Source organism: Sinohyriopsis cumingii, chromosome 5 (assembly GCF_028554795.1).
Source record: "Sinohyriopsis cumingii isolate HCF-2022 chromosome 5, ASM2855479v2, whole genome shotgun sequence".
Taxonomy (NCBI): domain Eukaryota; kingdom Metazoa; phylum Mollusca; class Bivalvia; order Unionida; family Unionidae; genus Sinohyriopsis; species Sinohyriopsis cumingii.
The window spans coordinates 88,098,794-88,119,668 of NC_142965.1; the positions used below are offsets into that span (position 1 = coordinate 88,098,794).

At 34.9% G+C, this 20,875-nt stretch overlaps 1 protein-coding gene across 1 annotated transcript in view; it reads right to left on the reverse strand.

Annotated features, from left to right (window-relative positions):
• The window catches only part of LOC149799696 (voltage-dependent calcium channel subunit alpha-2/delta-1-like), a 230,274-nt gene that overhangs the window by 132,646 nt on the left and 76,753 nt on the right, over positions 1–20,875 (reverse strand). The window contains exons 6-8 of the mRNA XM_089959053.1: positions 6,416–6,547; positions 3,472–3,532; positions 1,928–1,978 (exon numbers count right to left, since the gene is read on the reverse strand). Coding sequence (XP_089815179.1) covers positions 1,928–1,978; positions 3,472–3,532; positions 6,416–6,547 — 244 coding nt within the window. The remainder of the gene's footprint in view (positions 1–1,927; positions 1,979–3,471; positions 3,533–6,415; positions 6,548–20,875) is intronic.

Here is a 20,875-nt window from a genome sequence, read left to right on the forward strand (position 1 = left end):
AAAAGAAAGTCAGCGTGGATTTCAACAGTCGTAACATTTTACACACCAGGTAAACTAAAATGTTGCAAATGTATTACCTCATTAGCCTTATATAAATGTATTTGTTGAATATAATAAACTTTGTTGCTATTGTTGGAAAAACAGTGCACTAGTTGCAATAGTTATCTCTCTTTGGCCAAACAAAATAACATGCCAAACAACAGACAAATCAGTACTATGTAATTCAAGTCTAGCCTTTTTATGGTAAATAATGTAAATTAGGTAATAAACACCACATGAACTAATTTCTACAGATAATAAGTATATTTCCCGTAATTAAATCATAAATTAGACTTTTGCATTTTAACTTTCGTAGAGGAGGTTTCTGCTATATTTATTACACAGCCAGTGGACATGTGTCTTACACTATATTTTTAAGTTGCTGGAGTTCTAACACCCTCTGGAAATAATTATTAATAAAACCACTGGGCTTTATGCCTTAATAATTGACCAATCATACTGGGCTTTATGCCTTAATAATTGACCAATCATACTGGGCTTTATGCCTTAATAATTGACCAATCATTCTGGGCTTTATACCTTAATAATTGACCAATCATATTCCAAGAATTTTGTTTATGAGGTAATAAAAAACAATCTATTACTTTTGACTTCTCAAGTGGCCTAGTGGTTAGAGCATCTGCCTCCGATAAAGGAGGCCGCAGGTTCAAACCCCAGTCAAGTCATACCAAAGACTTATAAAAATTGTACCTACAGCTGCCTTGCTGCCTTGGCATTAAGAAGTTAGTGTTAGGAATGGTCAGCCTAGGAAAAGTCACAATGTGACTGGGTGGGACATCATGCTACATGTCTGTGGCATGATGTCCCAGTGCTAAACATCACTATAAACTGCCACACTGCAAACATTGTAGCGATATGACTGAAAAATTGTTAAAGCTACGTTAAAAATCCAAATCACATACACACACACACACACACACACACACACACACATACTTTTGATCCAACAGTTCCTGCTTAGAAATCTTCTGAAATCTTTTTCTGAACTTAATTCGCTCTCATAAGTATAACTCAATCTAGACATAACATAAACTTATTAAAGTCACAAAACACTTCTTAACTTATTAATTTCTAAAATGTTTTTGTACTTCATAGTATTTATCATTGCTAATCGAAGTATCTACTGAAATAAATAGTAATCAAAAAATATTACGCAATTTCTATAATACATCAACATAGGCATACACCAGGTTATTTTCTATTTTTTTATATTTAGAAAATCATAATTTCAGTTTGGAAATTAATTAAACAAGCAATCCGCTTTCGTATTTTCCAATATAATGACAATTCTATGAACTAATTGCAGTGTGCATAGATCTTCGATGAAGAATGGAACAAAAAAGGAAGCCAGTAAAAGTTCTATCCAACTGCAGAAGTTGTCCCAGCAGATGGTGAGACCAATACAGCACAGATGTTGTCCCAGCAGATGGTGAGACCAATACAGCACAGAGTATACTTTGAAACTGGAACACCCCAACTCAATTTCCTTAATAACTAGTCCAATTTAGATGCAATCCATCATCATGGTTTTTCGTCAATCATAAGAAACCTAGTGTAATCTGCAAAGACCAGCTTTTGAAAGTTATTACTTAGTGAATAGACTGTATAGAGGTGTGTCATACTTATAACTAAAAACAAAACCAAAAGAATGTTATCACACAAAACACCAACATGTTATCATTTACCAACACCTGAATTAATTCTGTCCAGAGATATTAAAAAAACTCCAAGCAAATTTCTTAGCATATACAAACACTTACAAATGGCTAGAGATTTTTTTCTGAAGTCACACAAACTGACAGCAAATATGACAATTCTATATCGCTAAAAGTCACAAAATTTGTGAATGTCCTTTTGTTCAACTTACGTATCTATGATAATCATCATGTCTTTTGGTGAACTGGATCCCTGGATGTACCTAACAAAATAAATACACATCGTAAAAGGCTATGTCAAAAGCAAGGTGCAGTTTTACTGGGTTTTTTATATAACAATTAACATGCACATATTTAAATACTGGCAATATTTAGTCATAGCTGGTCTAAAACATAACTGGCCACAAATATGTTCATGGCATAAAAGATGTTAATGAAATTATTATCATGTTTTATATTAAAAATGCAATTCATTATCCGTATAAAGTTCATTATTAAATATGTCAGCTGGGAGAAGAATGTAAACTAATTTTACCTTCGTGTGTATAATTCAAACTCCATCCTCTCACAGATACTATCCTCCTGGAGAAATTTCGTTTTCAAATTTGTAAAATCCAGCATATACCCCACACATCCACAGAATGTTCTAACAACCTTTTAATTATCAAGACCCCCCTTACATATATATGGTAATTGGCAACAACAATCTATGAGGCAGCTGTGAGACTGTAACTACTGTACTACCACCATATTCTTTCCATCAACATCCACTGCTGTCAACAGATTTTCGCAGTCAGATAAGTGTGTTGCAACGTTTTGTTCCACTGATGTTCTTTTACAATGATGCAAAGCCATTATCTACTGGAATATTACACATCTAAAATCCAAGATAAAACTAGTGCACGATTAACAACTGGCCAAGACTAGACATCCATATATGTTACTGCCATGTGCCATAAAAATATGGTATCTGCATACACAGCTAGGTAATGTTTGATTATATTATATGATTCCCACATGAAGAGCTAGTCTACATCATCCATAAATATATAGCTCCCACCAGGGTTAACCTAATAATTTTATTCACTTAATGTTATATTTCTGAATGTTTCTTCCATCTAAAAATGAGTTCTGTTTGCCATAAATTCAACCTCAAAACACGTTACACTAGCATCCGGCAGTGACTATGCAATGCATCCAGGAATACAACAGGATCATCCTGAAAATCAATATCAATATTTGTTGTTTTCATTTACATGAATTTTCATTAAAAAAGGTATTTGATCACCATATGTAAACTATGTGATCGCTCATGCAAAAATAGGTTACTTTAACCAAATATCACATTTGTTGTAACCTTGAATGCTTCAGCACCATTGTCAAAAGTGTGAAATATACATTTTCACTTTGATTGCAAAGTAATAAACCATATGTATCCATCTCAACAGCTGACTCATTTAGTTATTTCTTTTCTAAAATGGCAATATCAATTCATATGGCAGAATTTTAGACCTTTACAGGAGCAGCTGACTCAGCAGAAACCTGTCTTTTCCTATCGTTTTCTTAAGATGCAGGTCCATCAGACTTGACTACTTGAAAACAAATAAGTTCACTGGCAGTTGTAATGTGTCTGGTATCTCAACTTGAAGAGATTTAACCCCTGATAAATAAGCTTTGATTCAATTTATGTCAATATTCCAAAAATGTGACTGCCTTTCCAAAATCCAAATATTTATTCACTGCTTTTACGAATTACCATGGTCTTCTGCGAACATCATACAGATCCACTTTTCCTGGGGGTGTTCGCCACTGACTAGCTGAAAAAGAAATCTGAATTAATGGTCACAGTAAAATGTCAGTAATTCTGTGATACCCAATAGAATTTTCTCCAGGATGCAATTGCTTCCCATCCTCTTACTCGTCACCCACCCCACCCCAGCCACCTAGAAATGAACAAGTGTACAAAAATCATGCACAGTTGGTTTAATTAGAGTGCAATGAAGTCTGTAATATTTATGAATATCCTTAATCTGATTAAGTGCTGCTTACTAAATGACTTTTTGAGTCTGAGCTTTTACTGATTATCTAGTATTCTAAAAATGTTTTACCAAATGCACTTGGATGTTTTACCAACTGTACCATGTGACTATCTGTGACTGTGCAAAGAGATGCTTTCAATGATTATCTAGTAACCTGAAACTGCACATGGATAGGCTGTAAAGCAAATCGCTGGTAAGCAGATTTCAGTATTTGCTGATAATGGCACTCCTGTTAGGTGCAGATCTAGTTCATATGGCAGTGAAATAAACTGCAGATTTTGTCGTTATTTATTGAATGTTATTTAGCAAACACTTTGATGGAATATACTATAATGGCTCTATTAAAAAATACCATTCTCACATAACAACTATCCCCTTCAAAAACAGACTACCATTTTTAAAATACGAATCCATCAGAACCCGGGCTGGTTTAATTTTTCATAGTTTTTAAGGTTTCACAACACTGACAAATTCCGGTTATCCTCAGAAGAGTATGTCACTGTAAGTGTATGTTGTTTCTTTATCATGCATAAAGAAGTGTTCATTAGTTTTGCAAACAGCTGTTAGTTTTGCTTTGATAAAGTTTGCTAGGAAAATCCTTTTGCAAATTTAGTAATTTCATTTTGATCTTTTAACCTTTTTTCACATTAACCCAAGTTCCTTCCTCCATTATTTTGGAAATGTAATTTTTCCTTTCCAGGTTTAAAAATAGAATTCCATTTTCAAAATTCATACAATCTTGCTTCTTTATCATAGTATGTTTTCCCCATATTTATTCTAATACAGTTTACCATAAATTTGTACTCTAATCTCTGCATGATTTCTTTCAATAAACAAAAATTTCAGTTTCAATTCTTCTGGCATCTTGTTCTTCTTGTTTTGCATTTGCCTCTGAATGACTGTCAGTTCTAATTTTTATTTTTGGAATTTCCAAATAAAGCTGATTAGTGCATGTTAACTTCACACGAGTCACTTGTATAACCCTCAAGATTGTACTCATTAACTGCATTCACAATTTTTTAACTGCACTGGTGTACTCCTATTGTTTTAAAAATTGAATTTTTAATTGCCATGACCTCTATGTAGTGTAAATAATATTTTGGTTAAAGTTAAAGCACAGTGGTCTGTTTGTATTTAAAAATGGAAGACTAGCTGAAACTGTGAATTATGAAAACATATCCTCAGAAATCAAAATAATAATCAAAGCGACTTTGTTTTACAAGATTGAGCTGAACATATCCTCAGAAATCAAAGAAATTAACAAAGGTGTTTTGTTTTACAGGACTGAGTTGTCTCCGAGTAAATAATCTTCCATCTGGATTTACCCCCTCTCTAAAGATCTAGTAAATCTAGTCCATTTTTCATATCCAGGATTTCTGTCTAGGACATGAGATGTCATCATGAATCATATTATATGTTTAATTAAGGCCAAATCAAAGAATATGTGTGGTTATTGTTACACTGAAGGAAAAAATAAGGGAGGTAACTCAGTACAAATGTTGTTTTTGAGGGTTTTTTGGTCCGAAAAAAATTAACTGAAGCAATCACAAGGAAAAAAAGCATCAATTGCATCCAGAATTTAACACTGATTATAGTCACATTCTTTGTTGTTTTTTTTGCTGCATAATTTTTTCTTCTTTATCTAGATTTTATTGGGTTTATCCCCCCAAAAATATTAGGTATTTAGGGAAAAAAAAGGGTCGGTCAGGTAACTAGAACCACACATACTTTTTTATTTGGCCAAACTATTATTAGCTTGTATTTTCTCCAATAATACTCCTCCTTCTCTGAAACTATTCTTTTCCAGAAAACAAGTTTGAACTATTGCTACAACATGCATTTCTGCATATAGTACATTACTTTTTTACAAGCTCAACTTTACATTAGGAACTTCAAATCAAAATTAGTGCAGACAACAGCACAAGCCTTCAAATTATAAATCTGATGATTTTATTCAAAAGAAACGTCACCTGAAAATCTGACTGCCACTGGCAATTGTGGTAATTCCTTGTGCCAACACAGCTAAACAAGCCCCAATTGTTGCAGTCTTTTTCTGCAGATTGATCACATTTCTGGACCTGTATAAAGCTGTTCTAATGTTGAATAAAACTTTGTAAACTGGGCAAATTCAAACTAGCCATAATTTTGTATGAGATGTATTATTTCTGGTTCTGCAACTTCCCACTATCCCCACCACACAAGGGGAGGTAGTCAAAAGATCAAATTTTGCTCAACCTTTTTTTTGCATTGCATCCTCCAACCCATAGAGTATAAATTTCACTAAAGTTTACAGTTTAAATTTACCACTGTATAATTGTGTACAAATCTGAAACTATTGTTGTTTCCCTACTTTAAGGCCTTGGAGAGGGTTAAAAAAAAGTCAGGTATGCAAAATGCACTATTACACACTAATTTTCTAATATTTTCTGACATTTTTCATGCAATCAGGGTTTATACAACAGATATTAGATTGATATCCTTAAGTCATGTTCCTGACCAAGGAGGGAAGAAGTCTCTTAAATGTTGTTTTATCAATTTCTGTAACATGTGAAATGTCCAGGGGTTTCTAAACTGCACACGCGCTTTACATTCATTCCTGTATTTGCCTGTATCAATAATCAGGTGCATAAACAACAAAGTAACAGTTTTCAATATACCTACCAGGTAGTGTCCTCATAAATCCTGTTTGACTGCCAAAATACTGCCATAGAATGTGTGGATCATTATCAAAATTTTCTCTAAAAATCTGATCCAATGCACCTGACCACTTCAGTCCATTTAAAATCTCTACATCTGAAAAGAGATCAGAATTAGTGCTTCATATCAATGTTGTTACACCACTTGCAATAAAAAGTCTCTACGGGTTTCATTTTTATCTGAATTTATCTGCTTCAAAAATATGGTCAGTGTTCCTGAGAATTCTTCAAAACTTGGTTTATCATTTAAAGAATTCTCAGTCATTCTTAATACATTTAAAATATGATGGTTCCAATTAAAAAATTCAAACAGGAAAAACCTTAACGATCAAAGAAAATGAGAATGTAAGTGTAAAGTCAAAGATCATTGTGATACTATTTGTATATACATGCAACATTCCACAAAAAGTGGACTGACCAAGTTCAACTTCTTCTGGTGTAGGGTGCTGAGTGTTAGATCATGTTAGACTTGAGTGTTGGAACATTTTAGACTTGTTCTGATGTAGGAGGTACTAAGTGCCATCCAGTGACAAATGCTAAATAGTATGGATGCTTTTTGCATTACAATCTAAGGCAGGTCAAATGGCTCAATTTTCATTAACATCACAGGTACAAATTATGTCTACATGCATTTTTTTTAGCCTGCAGTATATATTGCATTCCTTTTCTAAATAACCCATTTTAGATGGTAATTTGAACAGCTGTACATCAGTTATCATCTAACACACCCTACCACAGTGTAGCAAAGGCCTGTCTACGCCTATCATAATCAGTGGCACCTAGAAATATGCAAGGGGGGAGGCAAAATGGCCAGTACACTTTATGTGTATTGAAGCTAGAATTTCTATTATAAAGAAAAAATACACAAATTATTGGTTACAAAAACACATCTTAATGGATGAAGCTCATAAAAATAAAATTCCAGCAGATAAAGTAATTTTCTCAAACAAAATTAAACTCAACTTATTTGGAAATAACATTGTATATCTCGCATATAAAATAGAACTGTAAGCAGAGAAAGGTAAATTCAACAATGGACTAATTGAGTTTTTACGATGGAACAAGTATGCTTATTTTCATAGTGTCTGAAATTCTTAAGATGTGTATAGATAATTTAAATGTTTCAATTAATGCAGACTTCTAGTCTGAAATAGTGTTGGTTTTCTAATACAATTCATAAAAGAGTGGTAAAAACATTTCATCAACTGAAGTGGAAAAAACCACTGTTATACACTTCAGATCATTGAAAAACTGTCAACACTTCTTGGGAAAAATGTGCAATTGTAACAACTGGTGACAATCATGGTGATTATGCTTTATTAGCCTCATATTCTAACATTTTCAAACTCTACAAATAACACAAACAAGTTCTTTAACCTGAATATTGCACTTGCAAATAGTAAATATTTGTTATTTGCAAACACAATCCAAAGTCTGAATTTAAGTCTCTTAAATGGTTCAATAAATGTATTAACATCTGTGCTACTTAATAAAAGAATTAAATAATAGACAGAAGGTCATTATGAACAGAGGAAATGGATTGGTAAAAAGGGACTGACATTTTCATCCAAGTTTTACTCAAACGAAAAGGAATATATTGGACTGATACTGCTCACCTGCTTAGACAACAAAAACAGTTGAATACTTCATTAAGCAGGCTTATGTAGTATTTCAAGAACACAAAGTATGTAAACAATCTCACAAATTTATCCAATTTTCTATATTCTGAACAAAATGATTTCAAAAAAGAAAATGGCCAGTTTGATCTAAATATCAGTTCCGAAATATGGCTTCAAGAATGCAGCTCAGTGCATTGGATGTAAGAATGCCTCCATAAAATATGTGAATCTCACTGACTATCAAATTGAATCAAGAACCTGATAAAAGCACGTAAATCAAAAAAAGGTCTGGCAAAACAAAATGGATCAGATTTAAGGCTTTCAGTTTTAACATGATCAGCCAATCAGATGCAAGATCACTTTCTCAATATATATGAATCTCATTCATTATCAAACTCGGCCAAGAGCATAGTGATACAAGTATATATTCTAAATTTGATCGAAACTGGAGAAGACACATGGCCTGCAGACTGACAACAAGCTCAGTCAATCAGATGCATGATTCCCTTATTGATACGCATTGATCTCACCCATCATCAAAGTCCTGATCTTGATGATGACGTAAACCAATGTACAGTGGGACCCTGCTATAACGCGCCCAGCTGTAATGCGAATTCGGATATAACGCGGTCATGGCGTGGCTCCCGAAATTTTGTATATTCATTCACACATGAAAAAAAAAATTTTTCTTCAAAGTAAATGAAATAGTGTATAACAATTTATTATCATTATCGGGTTTTACATCTGTATGAGGTTTTCTTACGAACTCGTTATTAATTTCCTATTTTTTATTAAAAAAATATTTTACCATTATGGAAAAGCAAGTTCACAAACGCAATTTGTTCTCCGCACTTTGCGAAAAAAAAAATTTATTATCATTTTTGGGGAAGACATCGTGTATGAATTCGAATATAATACGATCGTGGCGTGGTTCCTGACATTTTGAATACATGTACATGTATTTTTCTTGTACCCGGAAATATACTTTTTTAAAAGTACGAGAAATAGTGTGTAAAATGTTTATTACCATTTTGGGGAAGAGTTTGCGTACAAATTCGAATCTAATATGATCGTGGCTTGGCTTCTGAAATTTAACAATTTCACCAGGTTCTTGAAGTGTTGTGCCAAAATAAACATTATCGGAAATGTTACTTATTACTGATCCATGAGTAAAGCCAGTAAGTTGTCTTTGTGATTGTCTTCAATTAATTCTTTATACAATCATTGCTTAAACAATAGCTGACATGTGTTTCTTCTTTAACTGCACACACAACAAAGCAGCAGACAATGCGGTGGTTGATAAAAGATTCTCACAATTTAATAAACATTAAAAAAAAGAAAGCCACCAAGATGTTTGCTGGGCTTGGCGGTGTTATTAGACACAATCAGTTGATCAGTAAATAATGTCATCTTTATTAGGGAGAAATTGAAAGAGTATGAAATTTTACATGCGTTCAGCTTAAATTTGTTTTCATAAACGTGTCTCGTGACCATCGCAGGCCAAGTGCACTTAGTTCTTAGGTATGCTGTTTGTTTATGAACTCATTATTAATTTCCTATTTTTTATAAAAATATTTTACCGTTATGGAAAAGCAAGTTCACAAACACAAGTCGTTTTCTGCACTTTGCACAGTAATTAGTATAGTAGTTTTCAAGTTTTTTTGATATTCACAAAATATGAAGTAAAATTTATATGCAAGCTGAAAGCATGTGTTGACGGTTTATTATTCTTGCTGTAGTCTTTCAAACGAATAGGCGTAAAAGCGTTAATTATTGGAAATTTGCAATGGATAAATGTACACGGAAACACATATAAGAAAATTTTAGCAGTATGAAATTTGTACAGACACCGTTCATAGATCCCAGAACGTAATGAACTGTACACGTGCTTCGTCTTTCTTAACCTAATTTTGCTGTTAATTTTTCCCATTGAATTCAGACACATAATGATGTGTGACAAAATTATTGAATAGTTTTACATGTATGCAATTTTGGCAATGGAATTACATATATTATGGATTAATTGCAAGCCCCGATGGTACGATATCAGACAGCAAGTAAACGTTGTTGATACTCTTGTTCATGCTGTATATTAGACGTTTAATTCAGATACAATGATCTGAGGAAAAAATTATTAAATATCGTAAATATGCATGCAATATTTCAATGGAATTACATGCATTATAGATGAACTGCATGCCATGATCGCACGATAGTAAACGGTGTTGATACCCTATTCATCATGCACATTAAACATGAATCACATATATGTGCCAGTGAGTTGTTCTCTGAAAAAAGTAAAATATGGTAAAACCCCGCATTAACGCGACCCCGATATTAACACGATCCAATTTTTTTACCCCAATTATCGCGTTATAGCGGGGTTCCACTGTATGTATTTTAATTGGAATCAAAACCAAATTGGAAATATGGCTTCCAAAGATGTAACAAGTTCATGAGCTCAGGCAATTAGATTAAAGATTACCTCAATAATATATATGGATTTCACTTTAAAGCAAACTTGTCAAAGATCTTCATTACATTAAGGAAACATTAAAAATTAAGTAAATATTCCAATTCTCATCAAAATCAGATCAGAAATAACGACAGTAACATTCTAAGCCAATCAGATGCAATACTGCTGCATGTGGATTACATTTATTTTCAAATCCATCGGAGATCTTAATGACATAAGCATATATTCCATGCGTAAAAAATCTAATCAGAAATATGGCCAACCAAGCGGTAACAAATGTATGCAATCAGATGTACGATTGCCTCATTAATGACATTGATCTCACTCTTATTTAAATCTGTTAGTTGCTGTGGGGTTTAACACCATTTTTCAGCACACGATAGGCTATACATGGTGGCCAGTATTAATTGTGGAGGAAGAACCCGGGAAAACCCAGGAAAGAACCAACGACCTACGAGAAGCTACTGGCAAGCTTTCTCACATACCAACATTGGCCGAATCCAAGACTCGAACCCATGCAGACAGAGGTGAGATGGCAGCAATCCATAACGGAAAGCACTTTAGACCACTTGGCCACTGAGGGCCAAATCTGTCAGAGATATAAATATGAATCTATTGTCCTAAAAATAAATGTAGCCTTCAGAGTGGAAACAAGTAAATATTGACATACAGACAACCGACAATGCACGCATGGCCAAACCATAAACTCACCAGGACTTACAGCAAGGCAAGCCATAAAGAAAGGCTCTACAGTAGGTACAGCACAAATCAAAAACTTAACATACGAAGATAATTTTGGGTGACTTTAAACTTAGCATGTTTCTAAATGACCAAAACAGTGCCAAACTCAGTCTCTACTCTATTTAATACAGTGCATAACTATTCAGTACCAGACTGCACTCCATGAAAATCATATACAGAAATGTGCTATATTCACTCAGTGAAACTTTAGCTAAAAGATAACTGCAGTGTGCTGCAGTGCACTTGCATCCATCTTGTGATACATATCAAATATTCAAGCAGAAAATTACTGCACGGAAATGCATATTTTCACTGAAGGATATGACATGAAAGCATTTGTTCAACTAATTAACACTGCTGGCTACTTACTCTACAAAATTATGTAAGCTGTGTAAATGAATAATGGCGCTTCAGAAAGATCACTCATGCATGCTATGGCAGCCAAACTAATCCATGACTACACAACAGTGCAACTCCACAGTATCAACTTCTTCCTAGAAGAAAGTAACTTTGTCAAGGGCAACTACAGGTATATCTAAGGATTCCCTGATCTTTTCTGGCTGTGTGTATGTACTATACTCGTCAAAGATTTTACGTTTCATGGCACAGCAACAAAAGTAGGTTATATAGCATCAAGGTCACACATCAGGCATGGGAACCGTTGAGACACCATACTTTCTCTACTCACCCAAAGGCAATAAACATACTCATCTGTTTCTGCTTCTTAAATGAGTGGCCATGATATTTATCTATATAAGATCCTTTATTATACCCATTATTATCAGCAATATCTGCAAGTTTTCAGGATAATATCTAGTTGATAATCATGTGAAAGGAATCACCAGTACTCTGGTCTGTAGAGACATAAAAGTGTCTGTACCATGCTAAAAACAGGGTTGCCTTATATTCAGATGGGATGAATATCTAAACTACATTCATCCCAAAAAGAAATCCATGAGAATATCTGTGTTATATGATGGGGTGTCTGTGTGTGTGTATGTATATATATACATGTATATACACACACACACACACACACTAACGCAGGATTAAACTGCATATCAGTACAATCTTGGCTATATCATGCCAAGTAAGTTTAAAAGTACACCTTTATCTTATAAAGGGCAGAGATATAATTAGGAAAGCCCTGAGATGGACTAATACCAGTGCCAGTTTGCTTGCTGTCTGCAAGAAAACAAAACCATTCTGATATCATGCAATTGCCAAAAAATGCATTACATGCGAAGAAGCCTTGGTTTCGATGCAATGCCATAAATCTTCCAAGTTACACTGAAATTAATTTTTAGAGTACACTTTAATGATATCCTCTATATTAGGAAGGGACCTAATGTAAAAAATGAAGAAACAGCAAGCTCATATTAAATCCTGCCTATATTCTGACGGAACAACAAAACAAGCTTAATTCTAAGTTCTGAATGAGCTGGCTATGTTTGGACATGAAATCTTTGGAAAACTGTCATAAATTTCAATTGATTCTTCTGAGATGAAAAATTGTATAACTTCATATTTCGCAACATTACCACTTAATATTCCTTTGCATTCCCATTTGTTGATAGTTTTCTTGAACAAGCTTTGTGTGATAATGGAAAGTATCTCCCCAAAATGTTATGGATTTCCCCAACAGTTTTGAGCTGCATTACAATGCACAGTGATGGATTTCAGGCACTATTTACAACATAAAAATGTGTGCAAGGCATTCCAAATGTCATACCCCTTGGAATCTTTTTCTGAGATGTCCATTGTGGAATTAGTTTAACTGGAGGAAAACAAGATATAAAGGGTATTGTAGAATATCGAATGATACGATGGTGTTGGCATAGGCACATCTTTATTTCATGCTAAAATTACATACTTCATAAAGCAAACAGCATGCCCTTGCAATATAACCTTTTATTTCAATGTCTGGACTCAGCGCACTTGACAAATAGGTAAAGAAGAATATGGATGTATTTATAACACATGCACAAAATTAAATAATATATGGTACACAATTTGATATCATAAAAATTCCTGTTACAACTCAAAATGCTAAAAAATTTAATAGCTACTATAAGCTGCAGATGTTACTTAGTTCTGAAACATATCTGGAGTAAATTTCTTCCACATGAAGGAGATAGTTCATCATACGTACTTTGTGACAACAGTTTCCCCATAGGGTGCAAGATTGAGGGTCAAAAGTTAAATTTGGTGTCAGAACATGGGGTCCGACCGAGTGAAAAACAAACCTTAGTGCCAGAAAAGAGGTCAAAAGGAAAATTTGGGTGACTCTGGTGCACAAATGAGGGTAAAGGGAAACAATGATTGTAACAAATTTACTTTTTCTTGTTTAACAAAAGATGTAACATAGGACACAAATGGAATCTTTGTCCAACAAGTTTAGCAAAATTGTTACAAATGTCCGACTGATGTTGTGCGATAAAACAAATACCAAAGCACTGTTCTTGCTTACTATATTGAACATTCAGATTAGTTCATAAAAGCTGTAGTCATTAACTGGTTGGAGTTTTAACAAGATGCCATTTTTACTTAAGATGAAGAAATAGATTAGAGGACTCTCCAAATAAAAATATGAACAACCTCAAATATTTAAGTTGATGGAACATTTTTACATCCTCCTTTCTGAATTTATATTGGTTTAATATTCCTAATTTGGGCAATGTAAACTTGTGTAATCTTTGTTACATCCATGGCAAGAACTTCTCCTTTCCATTTGGCAAATGGAAGCACCCACTGTCTCATTATATCACCTCAAGTATAATTAATTTAAGCTGGGTCATTTTAACAATTTTCTATTATTTTTGCAGCATGTCATTGCCACTAAAAAAATGTGACGTCAAACTGGACAATAGAATACATGTTAATCTTGGTTATCTGTTATGCCCATAAAAGAACAATTTTACTTTACTGATTGCATATGAAAACTCCTTTCTTTATTCTAAAAGAATTACTGTTAAGAAATTCTTCTCAATACACTGTCAAAAAAATGTTATTTAAACTTGAAATCTAATCAATACATCAACAAAGTGGGATGGTAAATCACAGTGCATCAACGTTAATCAATGGAGATCAATACAGAACAAGCAGTGTTACAGCTATGCTACAACTACAGCCGCCCACCCTCCATGAGAGAAAAGCACAAGCTAGAGTTATCATGACATTCTGGATGTACCATCAGGATACCTAATACCAACACAATCAACAAGGCCAAAGCCAGAAATACTGTGCCCCATTTACAAGGCCAAACAGTTACAACCATTCCTTCTTCCCAGATGGTATTCGAATCTGGAATGCTCTGCCACAAATTGCAATTAACTGTACTTCCCTCAATATCTTCAAATCACATGTGCTGGCCATCCAGCTATGCTTAACATTCAAGTACTGTTTCTACATGCAATGTACACAGATTCTTTTAACTGTTACATGATGTTCTTGTTTTGATCACACAGTTTTATGCAGTATGGAAATACAACGGAGTAGGGTAATTGGAAGAAGATGAGTTGTAACATAGGACATGAACAAGAACTGGTCATTCAGCATGAACATAATGCTGGAAATTCACATGTTCTTAAAATCAGTTACAACACTGAAACTGTTTCTGCATGAGTTGAAAGCAAAATATCATACAAATTGAAATACCGTATTTACCGTATGTTTTCGGACACCATTTGTTTTCGGACACCGTTTTTTTTGAAAATATAATAACTAAATGCCTTGTAAGTTTTTGGACATTGCTCTGCTATAATTTTTTCTACAATTTATGTTTTCTGACACAATCTAGGAAGATCTGCTGCCTCGTTTTGTTGTAAAATTCACAGCGTGTTTACCGTTAATTGAACTGATACAAAATTCGCTTCATTTGGTAGATAATTATTTACTGTGATCATAAACTTCCATGAACTAATATAATTTAAAAATTTTAATCGTATGTATATATTTATGTATGTATGTATGTAAGCCATTCACAATAAGTAGCAATATCAAAGAATGAAAAGAAATATGATTTAATGCTGTAATATATTTAAATATATTATTCAGTATCAAGTAGCTTGTCCATAGCCTTTTGTAGGTCCTCGGGCAAAAAGCCCTCAAATTCTGTATCAGTATCATCATCCATATTGTTTAATTGTTTGTCATTTCTGATCAGCGCGTTTTCACTTCCGCTCAGATTGACACTGATGCCGCACACCTTGAAAGATTTAATTATCATTGTGCGCTTTTCCTCCATGTCTCCATGGCACGAATAACCCAGTCCAATACAGTCTGTTTGCTGGCTGTCTTGATCTGTCCGTTGCTGCTTTCATTAGATGATATTAATGCATTCGTAGCATCCCTGATGTATTCCGTCCGGCTGCGGTGGAGGTAGCTCTTAACAGGTTTATTGATGCTCACATCAAGAGGTTGCAATTTGGATGTGCAGCCTCCAGGTATTATTGCTGGCACAACATTTCCGCGCTGCAACTGTTTCTTCACATCATCAGTGATGTAAGCATGGAACGAGTCCATAACTAATAGTGATCGCTCTCTTCTGGTGAATGGCAAATAAATTTCTTCAATCTATTGCAGCATTAGTGTTTCATCCATCCATGCTTTCTCTTGAACTGCGATAATCCACCCTTTTGGAGCTTTCAGATCTAGCTGTCTCTTTCCCTTGAAAATAATCATTGGAGGTAATACGTCGTCAGAACCTGCAACAGCTAGAACGACAGTAATGTGTCTCTTCTCCGCGCCAGTTGTACGAATCAGAACACTTTTCGTTCCTTCTTTGTCCACCGCTTTCCATGGCACAAGATCAAAGTACATCGGTGTCTCGTCCATGTTAATAATAAACTTATTGTCAAACTCGTCCTCCTCATGTCTATCCATCACAAACTTGTGGAACAAAGCAATCTTTTCTTCCAAATCCTTAAACGTTGGGCAAGAGAGGTCCTGCTTCTGAGCACAAAGTCATGTCTTTTCATGAAACTCTCTCCCCATGAACGACTGGCAGGGAATTTGCTCTCCGGAAATTCTGTTGAGACAAGCTCCTTGGCACATATACATATTCCCTCAACACTAACTGGAATTTGCAAGTCACATTGAGTGAGCACCCATTGAGCTATCTTATCATCCATAGCTTGTCCATATGAAATGGGTCGTCCACACTTAGGCAAATGTCCGTTCAAGTTCAGATCGGCAGAAAAGTCAATTTTCATCCAGGTACTCACCGTGGATTTCAGAATCTTGAATTTGTCTGCTGTAGGTCTAATTCCCAGACATTTTGCATTGTTAACGATATCCTGCTTTTGCTTTAATGTATAATGTTTATAGTGACCACGTACAGAACCGGTTGGAGCACTCTCAGGTTCAAGATAATCAGACTCGTCATCTAGAGCAGCGTTCTTCGTAGGCGGTTCTTTTTGTGATGCATCCTCAGAATCATTAATTCGAAGTCACTTCGTTACAGACATGGGGGGGGGGTACATCTATCTTCAAATGTATGTTTTCGGACACCTAATTAAAGAATTTTATATGTATTCGGACGACAAAAAAAGTAATTATTTGTTGCAGTCCGAAAACATACGGTAAATACGGTAGTTCACAAATTTATAAGTATTTGCTTGTAAGCATAAATTCTGTACAGAATTAGTTGCTTGCACAAGATGTAACTGGAGAAAACAGACATCCATTTCATCTGCCAATCAACAAGAAAACCCAATCATGTGTTTTGTATGACCTCAAGCTACTGTAAACTGGGAGTAAATAGATGTCATAAAACAAACACTGCCTGATGTAGACAATGTCAGTTCTTAAGTTGCTGACAATATTTCTTAAGGTTCCAAGAAAAAACATTCTGACTCAAAACCAATTTACAAAATCTTAAAAACTTATAAGATTGGCATAAAATTCATCCCATTTTTAGACACAACACTCATGACACAAATGTTACAGCAACAACTTAGTGAGAAATAATCTGACATTATTTATTTTGTTCCAAGGACATCTGCTTGAATCTGAAGATGTAAAATTATGTTTTCTCATTAACCTGAATACCAGTAAACCCTCTCTCGATGAAAAACTGGGCATGATAAACCCTGGGAATGTCTTTAGCATTCTGCTTGAAAATTTCGCTTCATAATTTTATTTTACTTGGGGCCATTATCTGGTCTAAAGCGTTCATCTTTACCAATCAATGCTATCTCACCTCTGTCCACAAGAGTTCGAGTCAGGCTCGACCAATGTGGGTACGTGAGAAATTTTAACAGTAGGTTCCCATGGGTCAGTGGTTCTTACTAGTGTTTTACCACTTTCATCCTCCACATATACTGTCTGCCTTGTAGCCTACCTTGTGTTGAGAAATGGCATTACCCCCCTCCATGAAAAAAATAAAATAAATTATGATCATATATCTCTTGTTTGCTAAGTGTAAACAACAAAATCACACCTTAAGTTCTATTTCTTGAAATACTAGCATCTTTTACAGATGACAAACATTTTGTGACATTAAATTCTGTACCATATGTGTATTTGTCAAATGGACTGGACCATATACTGAAAGGTAAAGACACTGGGCCTGAATCTCACCAACAGAACTGTCAGTCTTGTCTTTAATTTTATTTTAGAATCCAGTGATATGATTAGCTTAAATCAATTGTTTTATAATTAACCAGTCATGTTGGAGACATTGAGACCAAGACACTCAAGTTGATAAGGAATAATCATTTACAAGGTATGAGATAAAAATGTCATTCAATTTAGCAGTTTGTGAAGTAATTAGCATGAAATTAGATGAATAAAATGTATCATGTTTAAGACAACATGCATGCAAAAACCCTAGCTGAAAAAGGAAATTCTGAAATCAGATCTATTGGCAAAGCAAATTCTTTCACATTTATGCTCTAATATGCAATAACTGCAGCAAACGTGATAAACGTTCAACAATGCTAATGTCACCAACATCTTTGCAAAGTGAGACAAGTTCATGTAATAGATTAAAACCCTGCAATTAAGACCACTCACCCTACTAATAAGACCACTCATGGGACTTGAAAAAAGAAAACTTTATTAGCCTGGTCTTAAAGTGAGGTTAAAATCAGGGTATGCAGGGTTTTCATGTATATAAAAACAAGCCCCATGAGTCTCAGATATGTTCCCAATTAACTATTATCTTGATGACACTATAAAATTAAAAGAAAAGCAATATACTGTACATCCCTACTTTAAAATCTTCACATACATGCAGTAACAAATGTATATCCCTGTGCTTCAGACATTTTCCTGTCTTTATCAATAACTGCCATCTCACCTCTGTCCACATGGGTTTAAGTCACAGACTTGGCCAATATGGTTATGTGAGAAAGCTTGCCAGTACCTTCATGTGTGTCAAAGGTTCTTCCCAGTGTTTGCCTGGGTTCTTCCTCCACCTGTTACCCTAGATGTCATGTACAGCTTATCATGTGCTGAAAACTGGTGTTTAAAAAAAACAACAACAAAAGTGTTCCTCTGTATATGTTTTTTCACATTAGCATTAGGGATCAGGATATTTCCAACACAGCTGTGAATGTCAAGCAGCAATACTGCAATGGAATGCATAAATACTAAGTAGACAGGGTGGATTCTCAAAACTGACTTTTCTGATGATGTTTCAAGAAATTCTGCCAAATATGGACCAGAGAAACAAACAAAACCTTATAGTCACCTAAAGTAAGCCTACCACACTAGAAAGGATACTATGTCCAAAGTTACTAAGTTTCATGACAGAGATCTGGGGGGTGGGGGCAGTAAGCCTCATTACTGCATTCTCAAAAGTGTAGACTTACTGACCTCTAGAAATTCATCAATATCAACCAAAATTCAATATGTCTTTGCTTTTTTGAGCCAAAATGAACAATTCCATCTGATCTCTCTTCTTGGAAAAAGGGACTATATGACTGAGGTTGCCTTGTCCCATCTCTTTTCACAAGGGTGGGGGAACTTAATGGTTGTTCCTATGTTGATTTAGAAAGGAACTGATGAGACTGGAAGAGGATGGTGTCACGAGATGACAGCACAATAGCCCATTCACCAATAGGTGGTGGAAGTCACCAAGTCAAGGAGGGTTCAATGGGACAATCAAAAAAAGGAGTAATGTCGATCTGATATCTTCCCCAAGATGGACCATCAGACTTGAAGCCCATCATCAGACTTGAAGCCCATCACCAGATTTGAAGCCCATTCTCCATAGGGATAAAATGGTAACATAAACTAAGGGGTGTTATCTACCTAGACCAATGATCAAAACCCACTGCCCCCTGACAAAACCCAGTACCTGACACTCGATGTTTCATGACCTGAAGCAGAAACCACAAGATAAGTATCAAACACCACACCTGATGAATGTCACCAAGTGCACAACAGCCTGGTGCTCAATGCTTTGGGTCCAATAACTGTAAACTTGGTATATTACTCAGAGCTGGTGACAGATCTTCAGTGACTGTTACCTGACACATTACCCAGTGAACAGTGATCAGTGCCCCAGTGCCCAGCAAATGGTGGTCAGGCAATGACTGCAGGACAATACTGACCTTACTTGAAGTCTCTATTCATAGAATTTGATTCCAATAAATGAGCTCACCTTGATTTACAAACAGGTTAACCTAAGTCAGAACAAGACCATCATTCCTTGCATTCTGATGGCGGGATTCGATACTCTATGAATGCAACTTCTCCCCTAAGGAAAGAGCCAAGCAGAGGGTATAATTCATTAATGATCAATGGCAATTTCCCTCTAATGGGAATGAGCCAAAAAGAGTGGCAACAAGCTCAGACAGTCACATGCATTATAACCTCTTATTATCATGCATACACTCTGCACACTTTTTCTGCAAAGATTTTGACAATATAAAACCATATTCAAATTTTATCAAAATCGGATCAGAACTGTTTACTGGAGTGGTAATAAGCTCAGCCAATCAGATGCAAGATTAACACATTAATATGTAAGGATCTCATTTACTATCAAAATTGTACTAGGTCCTGATAATATAAGTCGGATCAAAATCAGATCAGAAACTCAGCTTTCAGTATGGAACAGTATGCTAATTGGATGTAAAACCACATTAGTAGTATGCCAGGATCTCACTTATTTTATAACTCAACCAAGATGATTATGATATAAACTATGTATTTGTACAATCAAAACTGGATCCAAATATGACTTCCAGAATGACAAGGTTTGCTGATGCAATGTCCAAATTCAGAAACAAGAGGTTTTAAACAGTTTAATAATGCAAACAAGTTAGTTCATTTTTATAAACAGTGGAAGTGGGTAACAGAATGTGCAGTATACATCTCACACACGGCGGCATTATGATTTGTTCATGTACTCAGTTTAGCTCCCCTGACCTATATAAAGGTCTAGAAATCCATGTAAAAAATCTTGTGCAACAAATGTCCATGTGCATTAAATTTAGTGCAACGTGTATCATTTATTTCATAGTGGTGCTGCAACCTTAAGAAGCATACCCCACAAAAAACATGCTAACCATTCTGAATTTGTACCATCAAATCTGGTAATGTACCTTACAATCTGTGTAATATACCTTTCAATCTG